The sequence below is a fragment of the Neopsephotus bourkii genome, unplaced genomic scaffold (genome assembly GCF_033783945.1).
Source record: "Neopsephotus bourkii isolate Nb327-2 ecotype Australia unplaced genomic scaffold, CSIRO-AGI_Nbou_v1 NB_1250, whole genome shotgun sequence".
Taxonomy (NCBI): Eukaryota; Metazoa; Chordata; class Aves; order Psittaciformes; family Psittacidae; genus Neopsephotus; species Neopsephotus bourkii.
In genome coordinates this window covers 2,259,003-2,279,607 of record NW_026901735.1, presented here as the reverse complement: position 1 = coordinate 2,279,607, position 20,605 = coordinate 2,259,003, and the positions used below count along the sequence as shown (strand labels likewise).

Sequence of the window (20,605 nt, the reverse complement as noted above, 5' to 3'; positions counted from 1 at the left end):
GCCCTACTGATGAACACCAGCAGGACCAGGTGTCTTATTCTCCTGTCATCTGCCAGTGTCTCTGTGTTAGAGGGATTTTCTTTGTATTTTCCAAGGGAGCTAAGAAACACAGCTCTGAGTTTTAGTTCTGTAACATCAAGACAGGAGCTGACTGGAAACTCGTGACACGTCACAGCTCCAGGACCGACGTTTGCTGCAGGCAGAGCTGTGTGTCACTTGAACAGGCTTATTGTCCAAATAAAACTGACAGAATTAAGGGCAATTCATACAAAGCAATGAAGCTCCAGTGCCTCTGACTGGTACCTCAGAAATCTGGGCTTGGGAAGTGGTTTGTGCATAGATTACTGCGTTACAGGCGAGACGTGGGTATGACACCTTCAGTACTACATACAACTCTTCATCCTCAGCCATGATGCAGATGCAGGGAACAGGAGATGAAGCAAGGGTTGGTGCCATCCTGGTGCCTCTTTCAGTTCTGGCATCATCCCTTTCTAAGTGAAACACACTGCAAAAATGCATTGCAAAATCCAGGTGTGAACTGACTCTGCTGCCCATCGCCTTGAACTCACATCAGCAGAAGAACAGCAGGGTGCTGAGATAACAGGGAACCCAAAGGGGCTTGGGACAAACCTAAGTGGTTGTAGAGTGTTCTGAAGTCCGAGACAATCGTCATCAACCTTAATCTCGTATCAGCCAGTTGTCCCTCAGCTAATATTTGCAGCCTAGACTGCTGTTTTCCCAGGTTTTTATGTGGGGGAGGTGTGAGGAAAACAAACCCCACTTTTCTCTACAAAAGCCCAAGAAACTGCAAGAACTAAACAAACACTCAACCACCTCCTCCCCAAATACTTCAGCTCTGATAACCCACCTCTACAGTTCACGTGGGTCTCCCACACGGTGCTAACGTTGAGGAGCCAGCCGACACTGCTTCTATGGCAGTCAGTATTATATACCTACACATGATTAGCACTGGGAACTGGTGGCACTTCACATCGTGCAAGTCCTTGCAGGGCTGATACGCATTAAGAAGTCTTTATACTTGCAAATTCTATTCTAGAGGCCAGCAAGGTGTTGGTATGGGATTTTCACAGGGAGAGGAGCCCCAACGTAGTGTGGGTGGTATAAAAGAGTGCCCCATCACTTCAGTCATGCATACTATGCTCACCACCAACCTCACTACGATTTATTGTAATGACCACAGCAGCACAAGGGTACTGTCACTGTGGAGAATGCAGTCTGCTCTCAACCAACACCACTAGTTCAAAGAGCCTGCAGACAGGGACAGTAATCCCTGAAGTCGCATCACAGCGTAAGTCGTCTTTGTAGCTCAGATGACATTTCCCTGGATGAGGTTCCCCTTGTGCCCCTAACATGCCCATTAACACATGCAAGGTTGATGGAACATTAACCCAATTAATGATCCCAGTGCTTTTCCCTCAGTGAAAGATCTCTGGCTGAGGTTTGACTGAGCTTTCTGAAATACCTAAGTAAATTCCAATGTGATAAAATCTTACGCTAGGGAAGTAACTGCCTTCATCTGACAGCTCTGGCAGTGGGGAACCTGCTTAGGAGGGCAGGGGCTCTTGGGTCACTTCACTGTGGTCGCAGTCATCTCCCTGCTTTTAATTAAAATGAGGATTTTGACAGTGTGATAATTCAGAAGGAACCGTTTAAACTGTTTTACCTTTTGCAATGATTTACCACAGTGAAAGAGGCTTTCTATATGGCAGATGCTTGAAGATAAAGCCAACATTCCTGTTTCAGTGTACAGAGGCCAGCTCCAGGATCTCCTTGTGCTCTGCCAGCCGTGGTGCTGGGTTGTGAATTACCTTCCCACTTCATAAATCATCAGGTGGAGGCAGCAAGCGGAAGGAGATGCTGATGAGTGCCTCAGTCCCAAGCGCTGTGCTCTGAAGATCGATGGGGCTCATCTCCCATGAGCCCAGCCAAGTACCGCTCAGGTCAGACAGTCACTGCAATCACAGCCCTGTGCCTGGGATTAGCACACCAGGAAGGGTGGGATGATGTGCTGGCCATGCTGGCAGAATAGGACCCATCAAGGTACAGCAGGAGAGATCACCCTGCAGCCAGTGCCCTGCCAAAAAATGCCTTAGAGCCACAGTCTCAAAAACAGTGAGGAAGTTTCAAGGTACTTCATCACTGAAACTGTGTGTTCCTGGCCACACGTACATGCAAGGTGTGCTTTTTAACCTGACTCTAATCTGAGTATTATGGTCTCCTTCATCTTCTCCTGAAAGCTCACTCTTTGTATTAGCAAAATAAAAACACTACATAATTTCATATGCATACTGAATTGTGGTATTCTTTCTTCCAAGGAAATATATTAGTTTTCCTTTTCAAGGACAGCTATTAAATGGGAAGCATAGAAACAGGAATACCCTAAGTAAGTGGTACTAACTCCCACTGAGCGATATTCACCTGCAAATATGGACATTGAGCAAACAGTGCTCCTGGGCAGAAATCTAACCATTAGGTCAAATATACAAGGCAGGTGACAGGAGACACTTACTGAGCTGATGGTTTAATTACTCCCTCTTGGAAACAAGAAGTGCAAATCAAACACCTTCTCGATGGGGACAAACCAGAAGACTTCAGAGCATGCTCTCTCCACAGCAGAGCTCAGAGGGGAGATGCTCAGCACAGCGCCACAATACCTCATTTAGGAGAAACATTGGAGGGTAATCTCGATTTGATTCGATTTGCTGGGCTGTGCCGCCGCCAAGTGCACTCTGTCCCCAGCGGCAGATTGGGCCTGACATGCTTAATACATTAATCTGCCTGACAAAGTGCTGCTCCCTCCCCTTCCTCCAGCCCCCAGACAGCACGGGAAGTCAGGAAGAAGGAGAAGGGCCATCCCAATAACAGAGAAATGGGGCTGCTCCCCGTGACCCAGGGTGTGGGATGGGAGTCAGACCCAATTTCCTGCCCCACAGTGTTTTCCCAGGGTGCTGCATATAAGCCAGTGTGTTTAACCAGGTTTTTATGCCTATATATCCCAATGCTCCTGGAAAATACTATTTCATATGGAAGCTTAAGTCTTAGCAGTGAGGCTCTTTTCTTGTGCTGTGCTTGATGGGAATTACTAAACGCAAACTAGGAAACAGATAGCAACTACTGCTTTGTTCCACAGAAATGTAAAATTCAGTAACATTCACAATCCCTTGCTTTTCTTCTAACTATGTGATCCTGGTAACTAACTAAAGCTTGCTGGATCTGATCCTGGCAATTAAAAAGCAGAAATGCTCATCCCAAATACTTCCATTCACTTTTCTCTCTCTAAAGACCTGTATTTTTTTTTCCTGGCCCACGCAGTTCATCCCACAGACAACAGAAAAGGCATTTCAAAGTCTCTGCAGGCAAGGCAGTGCTGTTCCCCATAATACACAGCACTTGGCTCGTGTAATTGGATCCTGCGTGAAGGGGAAGACAAGAAAGGGTGAGCAGCAAAGCACTTTCAAATCCTAAAGAGCCACCAAAGCCCAGATCTAATCATGTCAGAGCAGGAGATAGAAGAAACACATTTACTCCTGAAGCTTTGGCTCCACAGGTAAGTGAGCTCCTTGGCAATGTTATTTCCCCCCATCCTACTACTCTTTTGAGTTAAACTCTGCTGGGATTGAACACATTTGGTTGGTTGGTTATAATATGGAATGTAACTTAATGGGACTAAAACCAGAATGGTTTCTGTTTTGGACTACAAGGGACCACAACAAGTTCATCAGCAGACAAATATATCATGCAGAATGTGTGGTTACTGAATGACTATTGCCATTGCATGTTAAATGGAAATGGAAGCTGCAAACACTGAACTGGTGCTCATGTAGAGTGCAAACTCTGCGCGACCGATTTTGCATGGAAATCCCCTCCACAGACCTGTTCTGAAGCGGGCTAAAATCTCTGCCTTGAACAAATGCCATTGGGATGCCCAAGCAGATTTCTCATTGCTTCTGCTGTCTGGATCTGCTTTTGACACACAGGGACATGAACTTCCAGAGATTTCTTGCTGCCACCTAGTGCTACCTATCGACACAGAGTGATAAGAGATTCCTAGCATCAACACAACTTGGTGCATCTGAATGACTTCAGCAACACTACTGGAGGTTCAGCCAGCCCATGGAGTAAGAAACCTCCCATGCTCCATGGGTGTTTCACTGCAGCAGCATTATTTTATTTAACCATTAATTTTCCATGCTTTGCTCAGGGGGTCATTGCCATGGGACAGACACCAGAAGGATCCTACTGCTTCAGCAGCCACCCTGAAGCATCACCTCCATCTGCCTGGTCCTTCATGTGTCCAAACGCTACTTCTCACCCCAGACATCTTTTGAGTCAGTGTGAGGAAAGTTCTGGAGGCAAAAAGCTTAGCTAAACAAAGGGAAAGGACACAACAGCCATGTTGGCAGCAATGGGACCACAGCCACCTCCAGGCACGAAGCTGGGAGCGTGGCTCATTTCTCAGGGCAGGCAAGCCAGTGAGAGGAGTTACTGGAACGCTCTCCTATAGCTCTGTCTTCAGGGACCAACTTCCACGTTAAAAAAAGAACCTGATTATGAGTGTCCTTGCTCAGGATCTAATTCCTGGCTCATTTCAGGTTATAGAGTGCTACCTGGACAGTATTCCCAGTCTGGTATTCCCAGAAGAGACCAGATACAATTTCTGAAATCCTGATATTGAGTTTGCCCCTTTTATGTGTAGACCTACAGGTTAATGTGGTTCTTGAGCAGGCTTGCCCCCCTCAGCAGATGTACACTGTGAACTCTGTATTTACTGTTAATCTTTACTTGGAGTACTGCAAAGTTCTGTGCACCCACATAAGCTTTCATTAATTCTTGCTCTTGCAAGATTCCTCCAACACTAATATTAATTCAAATCCCAATGTGCTCATGCAAACAGTGTTTAAAAACATTTTTTTCTAATCATACTGGAGAAAACTACTTTTACTCACTGAAATCTGCAATCTATGTTATTGACTGCTATTGCTGCAGGCCCAGGCAAAGCGAGCAGACAAATTCAAATCAATGCCAACTGTTACATGAACCCAGGTAACGAAGGGATTCTGAACAATACCCTTAGATTTGCAGACAGCAAACTCTGACACTGCTCCAGGGATGAGCACAATGAGCTTAGGTGGACTGTGCAGGTATAGGTACAAGCCTACCTCCAAGTCTCTGCAGGTGGAGGGTATCAGTAGCACAAACTCCTCTGAGGATGTCAAGGACCTTTTAAACGAGGGACATGATCAGCAGGTAACAGATTATCACCCCTCCAAGGCAGTGGGGCAAAATGATGCACTTAAAGCCTTAGTTCAGTGCTGAACTTGTCTACACAGTCCAACATGGACCAGAGCATCATTCTGTACCCAGCGCTATCTGTGCTATCAAGAGAGATGACCTCTGAAAGCCACATTTCTGCAGGCATTACCCCGGGTCACCTGAGCACATTTAAAGGACAGAAATAAAATGGAATGTGAAAAACATTTTTTTTTGCCACTTACAGTATTTATTCTGTGTGCTAGGTGAGGTTTTTTTACTGGCAAGTTCAGTGTTTCTCTAGGATGGCCAGGTCCTGCTTGAATGCTGTGTCTACAGTTCAGCTGCAGACAGACCCTCCAAACAAGAATCTTGGTCAGAAACATCATGTGAATAGATGATTTTCTGGTTCATTAGTTGAACTGAAAAACTGAGGATTATTTTGTGTTTTGAGTCAAGCTGAAAAGATAAGATCTTGGTTTTTTCTTCTCTAAATGAGGCTCTAGGAAAACAATTTCAAGTCAGGCTGGATCAAGTGCCTCAATACTGTGAAACACAAAGGTATGAAAATGAAAGAGCTGCTGCTAGAAAGCTGATCAGGAACTTCGCTGTTCAGAAAGCCTGGAACTCAAAACTGTAAAGAAGAGCTGAGAATGCATCAGTTAAAAGCACTATGGGAAGAGGTGCTTCCTTAGAATAGAACAGAATAGACTATTTCAGTTACAAGGGACATACAGCGATCATGCAGTCCAACTGCCTGAGCAATTCAGGGCTGACCGAGTTGAAGCATTTTATTAAAGGGCATGGTCCAAATGCTTCTTCAGCACAGACAGGCTTGGCTTCATTTTATGATGGCAATCTGACCCTGTAGTAAAAAACTCCATACACCACTCAATGTACTTTTGACAGAGATGAAGGTGTATTGATGTCACTGCATGTACGTGACATGGGTAAGGAGAAGACTGAGGAGGGTGCAAGGAAAGGAGAAATTACTACTAGTGGAGCAATAGCACTCCTATCCCTTAACTTCTGTCCTCTGGCCCACGGTCCATTGGTAGCTCCTGTCATGGTACCAAAAGAGAAGCTGCTGTAGAAGGGCTGCTTCCTGGGGCAGTGTTTTGATAGCAAAACCTGATACAGACAATTTCTGATCTCCAAAATGCATCTCTTTTAACTGACACTCCTTACAGTGAAACTGCACTTCCCATAAAACAAGCTACTAATCTGAAAACTGTCTTCCTATTCTCTTATTCAGGCATTTTCTCTCTTGTTAAACTTGACAGGCAGAACCAATATTCTTCTAAAGGACTTACTTAAAAACCTGTAATTTTGTGAAATCAATAAGAAATAACACCAAAAGTTCCCTCTGCACAATCTAGTACGCATGAGAACATATTAACCTATTGATATAAGTGATACAAAACTTCTAAGATGTCTACTTCTGCTATTTATTTATACTGTGGCTGATTTTCTTACTTGTACAGTGATAGATTTCCTGCAAGATTATACAACATCAGCAGCTTGGCTCTTCTCAGAGTTAGTCACAGTAAGACGCATTCATGGACACTAGGTGGCATATTTGTATTGTATCTGTACAAGGGTGTACGGATATTAACTGAAGTAGTATTGTCACGTAAAAACCTGGTAAATCAAACAGCTCTCAAAAGTGAAGCATTATCCCTTTGGAAAAAAAACTACTTAAGTAAGTTCCAAGTAGCTTCTTCTCGCTCTATGTAGCAACAAACGCATTCCTGTTCAGTGATCAAAATCAACTGAAAGTGAAGCTGCCTTACAGAACAGAATCATACAATCACAGGATAGTTAGGGTTGGAAAGGACCTTAAGATCATTCAGTTCTAACCCCCTGACATGGGCAGGGACACCTCACCCTAGGACCATGTTGCCCAAGGCTCTGTCCAACCTGGTCATGAACACTTGCCTTAGTGGGGTATTTATCACTTCTCTGGGCAGCCTGTTCCAGTGCCTCACCACTCTCACAAATAACTGCAAATCTGACCATAACCACTCCCAGAGAAGATAATCACAGAAGAACTTAGGCTGGAAGGGACCTCTGGAGGTCATCCAGTCCAACCTCCTGTTCAGAGTAGGGCTAGTCAAAGTCCAGTCATGCTGCTAAGAGCACTGTTCAAGTTTTGCCCCCTCTCTACAATTACCTGACAGGAGGAGGGAGCCAGGAGGTGGATGGTCTGCTCTCCCAAGTAACAAGTGATAGGACAAGAGGAAACGACCTCAAGCTGCGTGTGGGGAGGTTTAGACTGGAGATAAGGAATAATTCCTTCCCCAGAGGGTGCTCAGGCATTGGAACAGGCTGCCCAGGGCAGGGCTGCAGTCACCGTCCCTGCAAGTGTTCACACACCATGGAGACGAGGCCTCAGTGCCATGGGTCAGTGGTGCCCTTGGCTGTGCTGGGGAAGGGTTGGACTTGATGATCTTGAAGACCTTATCCAACGTGGCTAATTCTATGAAAGCCTGAGATCCCTCAGTCCCTACTGCTCAACCATGCTTGCTGGCAAAATATTTTCCTTCCACTCAGGATTTCTCATGCTAGTGTGTTGTCTCTTGCTCTGTCTGTAGGCACCCCCTCCACCTTCTCCCTGCTGAGCGTGCACCAGGCCCAACGTGCGACTGCAGAGCGTGTAATTAGGAAACGTGAGTTCTTAATCATGAATTTTCATGATGTGGTTACAAGGAAGGCCCACGAGATGTCAGCAGTCTTCCAGGTCCTGTCCCAGAAAGAGCAATGCTGTGGGATGGGATGGGAGCCAACCTTCTTCAAGCAACAACATCAGACAGTCCCACCTACAGAGTGGGACTGTACCATGAGAACAATCAGTCCATGGAAGACAGAGTACCATGGAAGAATCAGTAAAAAGAAGAAGCTATCAAGAAGGAGAGGTAATAATTTGGGAGGGTGAGGAAGAGAGTTCAGGACAACCACCACTTGTCCATCTACACCAAGCAGCAGGCAAAGCCTTTATCTCTAAACCCTCCTTTTCCTGGTTAGGCATCTCACCTGTGCAATTCCACATGGGATGAGAGAGCTGGGGGGTTATCTAATGACAGCTGGACATCTCTGAGTGCTCAAGCCCAGACTAGGGATCTTAATCTCCTTGCTTTGAGGTCTTTAGCCACTTGGCATCGCTGGACATAGCTCTCTAGATGCTCAGTGTCCCCCGTCTGAAGAATAACGCCAGCATAGTGTGTTTACAGACGAAAATGGCATTTCTTCCTCCAGCAACTTGGCAGGAGTGAGGACACTCGGCTGCTCACTGCACTGGGAACATGAAAAGGGATTTTAACACATCTTCAGTGCAGTCCTGCTCCCACTGGCAGCAGCAGATATTTAAGCATCTTAGCGGAGCATCTTTACAAAACCAATGCTAAGCTCTTTTGGCAAAAGTCCCCAAAGCAAGGGTTCTGGTGTTTACTTTCCTAATATGTTGAGCAGAGTGGAGAAACCATGAAGCTTTGCTTCCTAAGGACCATGCATTTGCTTAGTTATTGATTCTGAAGCTTTCCAAAAATCAAAGGGTGGCAACAAACTGAAGCTCCTGCATAGAGTCACAGTGATGACAGGCCAAGCATACTGTGTGCAGAGGGCAAGCATACAAACCATGAGCTCCAGGTACATGGGATGACTACAGCGTATTAAAAGTAAGAGGACTGAAAGGCCTGCTATCAGGATGTCAGGCTTCATGAAGCCTGTTTTAAGTACAGGAAGACACAGTTCACATTTTCCCTGTAGTTATTTCAGTGGAAAATGAGCCTTTTTTCAAGCCTCCCTGCCTCCGTAGCACAAACCTATGAATATCACTGCTGCTTTCTATTTCTCATGAAGTTTTCTGCTGTGTTTTACTGACTCGGGCTAGAATCTGAAATACACAATAGCCTGCTGGTATCTGGGTCACCCACACTGAGCAGGGGAATCCCATTATTGTCTCTGCTCGTATTTGAAATGAATGGATTTGTCCAGTCAGCTCAAGCCTGGATTCAAACGCTGGTATTACAATGACAAGCCACCACCTACCACATGCAAAAGCACTACAAGCCTTTCATCCCAGTGAATGCAGAGGCACGGCAATGACTTCCCCCAGGATATCGGGGAGGAAAGGGCACTGCCTCTTCATCATAACTGCTTCTGCATTTGAATACAGATGGAGCAGTGAGAATACTTACCATTTATTGGTTTTACCCAAGGGGATTCACTATGTACCATCAGCTCCTATCTGCTTTGCAGACTGAGAAACAGACAAACACCACTTACCACAAAAGATGCAAAAGCTACAGAAGAGAGTCTTTCCCTTCCCCTGCTTCAGCTCTGGGTGAAGCGCAAAGCAACCAAACACCAGTTCTGCCTCAAAAACAAGATTCGTGCTCTCAAAGTCCACCTCTATGATCTGTGCTACTTCTCAGTCACGGAGGAGCATCTATTAGCAGGAACACTGCTGCCTCACACCACACAGGTAGTCAATACTGAAGTAATTGAATAGAGGATAACTCAGGAGTGCAGAACAGGGGAGTTACAGGACCTGAAACCACAGCACGAACTAACTCTGGCCAAATGCCTCAGCCTGCCTTAATACTGTGACTCAGGATGAGATTACAAATCTTCTTCTGCTCCACCTCAGTGCATTCACAAGTGGGTTAATTAAACTATCAGCTGCTGGGTGGAAAAGAGAAAAGCTGAAAACACACATAAAGAATTCCATCTAAATCGAATGATTGTGCTGAACTAGTTTAGCGACATTAGATGTTCTCAGTTTTGAAGGGGCTGCAACTGAGTTTCTCTCCATAAGTTATATCAAAACAAGGCATGTCAATTCTTATTAAATATACAGGAAAACAGCATCCTGCAATGGAGTTAAAATCAAGTTCTCAGATGACAGTCAAGGCCTCTCAGTTGCTATTAAAACTAACCTGCCTTTTCTATTATGGAGGCCCATTTCAATAGGCTATAATTGAGACTCAGATAGGGAAAGTAACTGGAGGGTGAAAGCACATTTTCTTGAATCCTTCAGTTTTAACTCCATTTCCTTGCCTAACTATACCTTTGGAGCAGTGGCATGCAATTAACTGCAATTTGGGTGATCTGCTTCCAATTCCCACCTTCCATCTATGCAGAACATCCTCCCTGTTGGTGCCTCTGCAGATGGGCTCATCTGTGCTCAGCCACGTAGCCACTGCTGAGATGGGTACCAGGTTGCAGGAATCCTGTCCCCAGCACACACACCCTGGGAAGATGTCATAGGATGCACAGCTGCATCAAGGACCACCATGGCTGAAGGCCACACTGGAAGAATAAGCTCAGTGTGTGAGATGCATTCTGGCTCCTGGTCCCAGCCCTTTCCTGGCACAGGATATATTAGTTCAGAAGTGCATCCCTGGGATACGCACATATATAGACCCTTGATATACAGATGTATGTAAACCTCTGATATACAGACAGAAAAGCAAGAACTGATAATTTCTTGGAAACAACTGAGAGTGGTTTTCTCCACTTCCAAATGTGGCAATCACTCATTTAGGGCTTGATCCTTCATACCCTGCAGTGTGTAGTGCTTCAATGGGACTCTACACGTGATTTTGTAGGCTGAGACCCAGAGTTGTATTGCCTATATGGTGCTGAGAAAGTTTTAAAACCTTTGAAGCTTACGGATTTGTGGCTCTAGAACTGCAGAAAAGACATCCAGGGATATTTCTGGTGCTAAGAAGGGCTGTGGAACAAAGTCACTCTCCTCCCTAGGTGTGCCTACTTCTTTTTTCCTCATTACTGTGGGCCTCTGTTATAGAGTAAGATATTTTATTATAGAGAAAAATCAAGACACTGGTTTTATCCCTTTGTCCTGTAGCAACACCCAGCAGACCTGATCAGGAAGTGATGTGTCCTTCAGGAGGGGTAACAAATGTAAATTTAGCAAAGAGCACTATCAAATATAAGTACAGGGTCTGCATTCTCAGGATTATGTGATTTTCCATTGCTGCAGAAAAACCCACATGAAAATGAACTCCTAGATTTCTTTCGCAGCTGCACGACAGTGGGATGTAGGCTACCACCATCACACAGGTGTGATTTAGTGGGATGTTAGGATGTGCAATCCCAGAAACACCACTAAATTGGGGCAAATCTGTCTACTGGAATCCTGAGCTTTTAAGGATGGGGTCCCAGAGCCACGCTGGTGCCCTGTCCAGTAGTGCTCTATCCTCCAAGCCCAGTTCTCTTTCCCAGCTGTCCAGCCTGAACCTCCCAAGCCACAACCTAGATCTGTTTCCCCTCCTTTTACCGCCTGGTGAGAAGCTCAGCACCATCACTGCTCCAGGCAGCAGCGGGTGGCAATGAGATCCCTCCCTGAGCTCCTTGCCCAGCTGAACAAGCAATTTCATTTCTTTGGTGTACTTTTCCCTCTCTCCCTTGCTCCAAAACTGCCTTTGCCTAAAGCACCATTCCTAAATTAATTATCAAGGAGCTTTATGCTGCATCGTTTTGGGCCTCCACCAGGGCTTGTGGCTTTTCCTTCTGCAGCCCAGCAGCATGAAGCCCTGCAAGACCCGTGACTCACAGTCTTCTGGGACATTCATTCAAGTTCTATATATATATAACTCCTTTTCCTTGCAGCTCTACTATTAAATATTTGGTTTTACAGCTCTTCTGTACTTGCACACCCCCCAGCCATGCTTGTCTCCCAGGACAGTCGCTATTTGTGTTGCTTCATTAAGGTTACATGCGATTAAAGGGAGGTTAGGAAGTTCAAAAGTGACTTTGCACAATACCTTCATAGGAGCGAGCTGGATGGGAGTGATGCATGAGGGATCCACCATAGGCTTTGGCCTGTTGGCCGTGTCTGCCAGCAAGCTGTGCCACTGCTGAGGTAGTCCCGTGAACTTCTGCTCCCGGTGGTCGAAGCCAGTGTGAACCCGGTGCTCAAAGTTGGAGGGCCCGGAAATCTCCAGCCTTTTCTTCTTCTTCCCGAACATGGTGGAAAGATCTGGAGAAGTCACAGGGAAAGAGGAAAGAAAAATACATCTTTATGCTTTGTTGCAACCCGGAGCCATTCTCAACTGCATAGAAAGTTTTAGTAGATGTCATTAGCCAAATACCCGCGTGAACTTAACTCCACACATACTGGCTTTGAGATCTATGCAAGGAAAGCACATATCTGACCTCCTCTCACAGGATCTGAGATTCGGAGATATTAATCCATTCTCTAAACATGCTCAAAACACCTTATGGAGCACGGAAATGACTCTGTTCCAAGGAGAGAAAGCCAAAAGCCTCAGGTCCTGCTTTCTACTCCTCTCTGAGCTATCTACTCATGCTCGAAGTTGTGTTCTGTGAAAGCTCACAGCAGTACTAGCAGCAATGCATGGCTTTGCTTGGAGGACAGCACATGGTGTAAGTGGTGAGTGCACTCTGACCCACCACAAGAGCAAATGCACATCCAGCTTACCATTTTAAATCTATACACCAGGTCTGGGAGAAAGGGCAACCCATACAGATGAAAGCCTGGCCCCGCTATGTTTGTATCTAGATCTCACCGAGCAGCAGTGAAAGGGGGATTATTCCTGTGCTATTTCAGAGATGCAGACAGACAGAGAGCTCAGATCTCATTCCAACCTGGTCAAAAGGCCTTTATCGTCATTCATAAAGGGTCCTGCTTCAAAACAATACCATGTATCAGCTGCTATCATCATCACATTTACATGGCATGACTTCTTCAGAAGAGAAATGATTTGCTGTGAGAGCCCCATGCCTGAAGTGCCTGGGTTTATGCCTGGATGGGTACAGCTCGCTGGGTCCCCACCAGCAGAATCAGGTAGGATTCATCATAGCAACAGCCTTAATCCTTGCAAGGTCCAGAAGGAAGGGTCAGCTCCTTTGGTCTTTGTGCAGGTAATGTGGAGGAGTCCCTCCAAAGCTGTACAAGCAAGGAACCGGAGGCTGTTGGAGGAAATGGGAGCAGCTTGTGCACCACTGGAGAGACCAGGGTTGAACTGGCTGCCTGGTAAAGCTAATCATTACAGCACTTACTCTCACAAAGTAAGTGTTGTGGTCAACTCTTTAGCTGTTATTTCCTGACAAGAGTGGGTTTGTTTGCCTTCCTCCAGTCTGCTTTACCACCTCCTGAGGAAGGCAGCAGGAGGGTTTGCAGGACACACAGGGAGCACAGGCTAATAGGCAAGGCAAGAGAGGTTTCAGAGGCAAACTGAAGGAGATAAAGGTATTTGCTCACTCTGTTGGCACTAGAAATAGCCAATACACTCACAATCTGAATTAATCCTTAGGTTTGGTGGTCCTGACCTTAACAAGTGGAGCCTAATGATTATATTAAAGCAAATTCAGAACTGACTTTCTGAAGGACTCCAGAAACCTGCTGCATAAGGCACAGAGAAATTCCTGGTGCCAGGGAACCACACAGAGGTCCTGCTGCTTTGCAACAGCATACCATCCTGTCCAGGAAAAGCCCCCTGCCTGCTGTCTCAGGACAGTTCTCCACCTTGATGTCATGGCCATTTCAAGCAGGACTTCACAAGCCTTGAGCAGCATCTGTCTGAAACAGCAGCTGAGTGAAGAGGCAGCAGCTCTGTAAAACCTCTTGTATCACAGCAGAGACCCAGCTCTACAAGTGCTGCCCTGACTTCATGATTCTGGAGGCGGAGAGGAGAAGCTCATGAGAGAAAATACAGTTGTGTTGCTGCTGCAGAAGGTGGGATGATAACTCAGGTGTTTATTCCACCCTCATTCCCTTTTACTGGTTTATTTAAAGATCAAGTCCATTATTGAGAATTAACTGCTGGCTGTTTGAAAGTCCCCTTGTGCATATCATCTTTACAGGGAGCAGACTTGCTCCCACTGGCCTTTCTTCTCGGGTCTCATCTACACCTCCCTCTGCTTTATCCCCTTCTCTGAACTCCCTCCAAATCTCCTGCCCTTCTGACAGTCTGTCTCTGTTAACTTGCGTATCTTCCTCACCTTCCCCACCTGAAACCTCTTAGCATCACGTGGGTATGCGGCCCTTTTTCCACTTCCAGCATCATGATCTTTTTATTTGCCTTGTTGGCAGCATGTTGGATACGCTGAGCCCAACCCAAAGCCACCACAATTGGTCTCTGTTCAAAGACTATTTATTTTCAAGCTCAAACAGAAGCAGCCAGCAGTTCACTCAGTTCAGTCAGTACTCTGCTGAATTCACTGCTTACCCATGGGGCTCCACAAATCACAGGCGGCTGCAGATCAGTGGCACTGGATTGATTTCATTCACCCTGTGGGATGTGAATCTATGAGAACTATCGGAGTCACATTTTAAACCATCAGCTCCAGACATGTACTTCTTCATCTGATCGATGCCAGTACTCACAGTGTTTCCCACTGGACTTGCATCCTAAAGCAGGTGTTGGATGCTTGAAGTCCTCCAGAGCCCCAGACAACATCAGGTAAGTAAAAGCACATCAGTTGGCACACTGTGTATTCCCTTTTAAAAACATACAACAATTCACTCAGTAAGATATTACTCCTGTTTCTAAACTGCTCTGATGCATTGTACACTCTTGTTTCAATACCAAATGTGAAATTTGGCCCAGCAAGACCTTTACTTTCTCAGAATACTCCAGTCTAAAACCTGATGCCAAGGCCACATTTTTGCACTGGGATGGTGTCTGAGGTCTGGGCAGTGGGACCTGCCCTCCTCTGACTGCAGCTCATGCTTAGATCAGCTTAAATTGACCATGAAGCTGTAGCAGGAGAGACAGGGACACTGGCACCTCATACAGTGAGGGGGGCAAATGCACACACGCTATGCACCTCAGTGGCTGGAGAGCATCTCCTGTGGGGCTGTGGAAGGTGACTGGGAAACCTCGCAATAGCAGCCCTAGGCCCACAGGAGCAGAGCAGGAGCCCTCCTGGGCCGTGCTGTCTCCCCATCAGCTCTGCAAACAGCTGCTTGGTCCTACCAAAAGGAGCAGAGCCTTAACCAGCTCTGAAGGGCACCAATATCAAATGATGTGCACTGTCGCCTTGCTCCATCAGCCAGCAAGGTCTCTCCATTTCACTGCAAAGCAAAGCTGACCTCTCTTTACCGTGGTCCCTCTAAATAACTTTAATATAGACAGCAATTGCAAGGAAAGTTCATTTTCTTTCCCCAAAGAAAGGGAATGATGCTCCTTGTTTTCCTTAGCTGTGTGAGGATATGGGTTTGGGGACCTCTTGCTCCTGGCTTGTAAGAGCTGATTCAGTCCCCACTAGTGTGCTTAGTCCTCAGGCCTCCAAAAAGGAGAGATGATTTATTCTGCCATAGCTTTATTGCTGCAATACAAAAAATGAAGCATTTACTCATTTAACCAGGTGTGGAAGCAGAAAACATCCTGGGCAAGTGAATAAACAAGGAAGTTCTCTAAGGCTTATCAGGTACTTCCAGGAATAAGAGGTACTCAAGCGCTTTGAAGAAAAATGATGAACCTTTCCAGGATGCCAGGTAACATGTGTGCAACAAAAGTGTTATGTGATTACTATCAAGAGCACAAAACGTTATGAACTTAACGTTCATTCAGGCACCTATCCATTCAACTCTCTGTCAAAAACCAGTAATCCTCTCACAGTTGTTAAGAAACCCTAATTTCATAATGGGATTAGTTAGGAAAACATCCTACAGACAACAGGACAAGTGCCTGTACTGAGCAGAGGCAAAGGGAAGCCCGTGTGCCATCCTTACCCCATCCTCCCCACACCAGAGTACTCATCCTTAACTAATTCCTCCTGACAGCCTCCAATGTACTGCTGGTTGTGCCACATCTCTCAGCAAATGCCATCCTTCTTCCTTCCAGCACCTCCTGTGCTCATACCCACAGAACGAGAGGAAATTAGAGGTATCCTACTCATGGTGTGTTGCTATTTTTGTGGGGATGAGCACAACCAGGATGTCTGTCCTGTGCAAGTGCTTTGCCAATGAATGCTCTGGCCCACTTCAACACCACATATGTGGTACAAGGTGACAGTCAACACAAGGAGGCTGGGAGAGCCTGTTCTAACTACAGCGACTGTTGATGCCAGTGGGCTTGAGCTAGCTTCAAGGGGAATCAAAACCAGGACTCCGCATTACAAGGCTTCAATGGGGTTTTTCTATAGAAAAACTTTACCAACTCTTACACTGAAATGATGCAGCACAATCCTTCTGTTTGCAAACAGGGGTTTGAAGGGGGAAGCCCTTCAGTTACAGCAAAAAGTTTAATAAATGCAACAGAATGAGACCAAAGCAAGTCTGCTGTTGAGTGGGAGAGCCAGGAGATAAGTCTGTTTTCAGCTCAGGGTTGTGATGCTAAGGGGCTCCTCCAACCCACAGTCCAACCGTGGCACAAGGGACTTGCTTTACCAAAGCCATTATGGAGGAAAAATATGGAAGTTTACTGGAAGAAAACCCGATACTGGTGGGGAAAATCAGAGTGTCTCACCACCTCTCTGGCTGACGTTAGCTGCACAACCCACAGCAGTGCTGGTCCCAGCTGTGCCGTTGGGGAATGTGAAAGGAGTAGGGATAGCTGGAGAAATGTGTGAGCCATGCTCTGCAGATACAGATACTCAAAACCTTTTTATAATGGTGATATTGGTGCTATTCCAGCTTCTGCCCAAGAAAGCAGCACCGCCAGCTCTGCTGGTGCCTGCTGAACAGCTCTAACACAGCTCCATCCCCTGCTGCAGGAAAGAGGCAATGCTGAAAGGGTGCTCTTAGGAGCAATCACTGCATTTTGCATTTAATGCTGTTTACTGTAGTGCCTAACAAACTGAATTACATGCTAATCAGCACACCTTGCCTGTTAGATCTATCCCAGACTCGGCTCCCTTTCATTTCACTCCTTCCTATGCACAGAGCCGTGGACTCCCACACTGGTCCAAATTTCACACATGACTTTCAATGACAGATCAGGTCCCCACATGCAGAGGTAATTCCCTGTGTCCAAGACATTGCCTGTGCAAGGTGTGGGACACGGACCAGCAAAGTAAATCCACTCTGCCAGCTACTGCATTGCCATCATGCTGTGTCCCAGCCACAAACGAAGGTATCTTTCCAGTAAGAAGCATCCTACAGCCCCATCCTGGAGCAAGAGGGTAGCAGCTGGAATAAAAGGGAAAAATGATGCCTTCAATCCTAAGATTAGTTGTATTCTGTATATTTTATCATATCCTAAATAAGAGCAATCGAGTCAAGCCGGCAAATAAAAGAGAAGCCTATTCAACTCTGCCTTAGTGCCAGACTCTGCTCCCAAAGAGAAAGTCAGAGCCACTTTTTTCTTCCCCTCCCAGTAGCTATTTTAGTTTATGAGGAATTTAGATTTCCAACTAGGAAAGTTGGAAAGGCTTATTTTGGCTGCAATCTCGAAACCTGCCAAAGTCCCAAATGCATCCACTAAGCACTGACAACAACACTTCAACTTGCCATCTCAGATGAACCCACAGACTAACACTGAGCAAAGCATGGTGATAATTCAGCCATACATAAAAACATTCAATCACTATATAAAGTTTGTAACTAGAATAACAGTGAGATGGGTGTTTTTAACTGAAAACCTGCCTTTTAATGATTGTTTAGCATATCTACATAAGCCCTATTTTTTTAATTACAGAATTCCAGCAGCCAGATGTTGTGTCCCATTAACTCGAGGAGATCATCTGCGTCCAGCAGCCGCATAATCCTGGGAAGCCTGAAAGTATTTCGTATGCACACCTTGCTGCTGCTCGAGCACGTAGCTGGGCTATGGATATTCCCTAGGGAGAACTCGGAGTTCATTGTCTGCCTCAGCCCAGCAACATGTTTGCTTTTGAAACAACCAGCAATTAGTTCATTTTCAATTAGGAGGCGCACACTGTGTTAAGTCCACCAGCCTGTATTTCTTTCTGCAGGGATTCCCTGTGGTTTCTCTGCTGAGCAAACCAGCAGCAGAGCCCTTTTCCCGCAGGGATGGCATGCTATTAGCATCTAAAAACTGCCTTCATGCACATGGAGTATCATCTGCAAACCCCCAGTCCCACCACCCAGCCAAAACAACCGGTTACAGCCAGGAGTGCCAATAAACTGCTTCATTTTTAAGAACTTTAAAGAAAACTCAGAGTGCAGAATGGGAGATGGGTGCAGGGTGCTTTCCTTTGATAATTTTTACTTACTAATAACAGTTTTCTGCAGCACAAGGACCTCAATTACTCCCCTCCAGAGCCAGCAACGCACAGCAATACATCATTAGCTTCGCCAGCTTCTGTTCCCGTGCTCTGATTAATTGTAACCTTTCCTGATATTTGATCGCAAATGAAAGAGTATGAATTGAGAAGCACAAATTGAATTAACGTGTCGAGGCAGCCTGCGTAGCCAGTGCTCCAGATAAATGGGAGCTGGGCTGATACTCCATCTCCAGGAGAAAGCACATGTCTGGTAGGGACTGACAGCAGCATAAATTGCAAAGAAATAGGGTGTGAGACGTAAAAATGACGCTGGTTCTTCTTCAGCTCACGCTGGTGTAAGTCCCTGCTGCTGAGCCAAATGGAGGGAGACCAACATATATCTGTGTATCTCCATAGCTATAAAAGGGAGGAAAATGCTTCTTTATTTATTTATGGAATAGCAACAATAGTTTTGTATCTCCTTTTTGTTCGCTTAAAGGATGGTTCTAAGCTTCTCGGTGGGGACCATTTGCTGCTGGCTGCAATCAGAGCATGAGTTTCCTTTGCAAAGACAAAAACCCCCATGTCTTGATTGCAGGCATACATTTTAAAAAGAACTTACCTCTATTTTTCTATTTCTAACAGAAAATACAGGGAACACTACTCTGTTTTCCAGGAAATGAATCAAGAAGCAATACTGAGAAAAGCAGAGCAGACTAAATGAAAAGCCATTTCCATAAAGTTAATGGAAAGGCTCTTTCAAACCTCACTGGTTTCAGGTAAGCCTGACACACCAATGTGATTCTGGAACAGAGGAGATAATCCTGTTTGACTTCCCACATAAGATACTCCTCAATAATTCCCTAATTCCCAGAGGATCTTTCTGGATGTACAGGATGGAGATGAATGGAACTAGGGGCAGCTGCCTACAGAGCACACTCAAACTGCAAGTAGGTGGGTCCTGTGGTCATGCCCTGTATTTATTAACTCATTTACTGGTCTTGACACCTCATTACTACTTTAGATACAAGGTAGTTTCAGACCTTGTAGAAGGATACTGCTTCATCATATGAATGGACAAACTCCTTCTTCAAGGGGAATACCAGGTTGATTCATCTAACTGGAGACCCCATTTCCCATGATCCCTGCTTAGCCTTCTGCCTTTACCCATTGTGATTGGAGCATTTCAACTTGGCAATGACAAAATAAACCCTTAGATAACGTTCTGGCATACCTTACTAATGAATCAAGATGATGACTTTAAACATTGACTCTAGCAGCAACAAAAAGGATCTACAAATCCGGAATGAACTAAGTCAGCCCACACAGCCCAAATATTGAGAGTCTTCTACCACCCTGCTAAGCTCTTCCAGACATAAATAGTGTCAATGATGATGAACTAAATCCCCTGTGGCCAAACAGTTTTTCCAGACAAATTCTGTACCGTTTTTAATTCCAAGAAAGTATAGAAATACCATTTTCAATGCATGCCCACGTGAGTTTTAGGAATAAAAAAGCTTGATGGTCAACAGGATTCAGCTCATCCCCATGGATTTTCTAGGTGCCTTCTATTTTTGAGATGGGACAGACTTGTAAGTCATTTAAGCACTATAAAAATACACTCTTTAATCATGGAAAAATATATACTGACGGATTGGACAACACCTGACACGTACAAAAGTGCCATCGTTCCCGAAGTCCCCCATTTACCCAAAAGCATTCTGCTCATTTCAACCTTAGGTCAGATCAGCCCATTTTTCAGTGTTCTCATGTCACTGCCCAATCTAACAAAAACACAGTTAAACAATTACAAGCTGTCCAGGACTTGTCATTGTCCGTGTTTCTGTTCAATCCCACAATACCTTGTTTATGGTTGAGAATGCCTTCATTCGTCACAGCACAGCAGGGTGTCTCTTGATAGCTGGCCCGTGAGACATATCTAATAGAAATGCACAGTGGAACAAAAGACAGGGAAAAAATAATAGCAAAAGGCAATGCATGCTTCCAGAGAAAAAGTAAAAGCTGGTACCGAGCGGCCAAACTAGGACTGATGTACTCCAGGGAACAATACTCATTCTTCCTATTGAAAGCTACTCTTGTACGAGGACTCATTTCCACACACTGACTGACATGTGCTTTCCTAATTTAGAAGTCTTGTGATTCCCAGTGGATTTTA

At 45.4% G+C, this 20,605-nt stretch overlaps 1 protein-coding gene across 5 annotated transcripts in view; it reads right to left on the bottom strand.

Moving 5' to 3' along the window:
- Positions 1–20,605, bottom strand: part of PAK5 (p21 (RAC1) activated kinase 5) — a 174,462-nt gene that overhangs the window by 27,404 nt on the left and 126,453 nt on the right. For 3 of the 5 annotated variants that reach the window (XM_061364808.1, XM_061364805.1, XM_061364807.1), the window contains 2 exons: positions 20,292–20,368; positions 12,060–12,274 (listed from right to left, as the gene is read on the bottom strand). In XM_061364808.1, coding sequence (XP_061220792.1) covers positions 12,060–12,263 — 204 coding nt within the window. In that variant the 5' untranslated portion in view covers positions 12,264–12,274; positions 20,292–20,368. The remainder of the gene's footprint in view (positions 1–12,059; positions 12,275–20,291; positions 20,369–20,605) is intronic. The other 2 variants (XM_061364804.1, XM_061364806.1) reach the window with 1 other exon arrangement.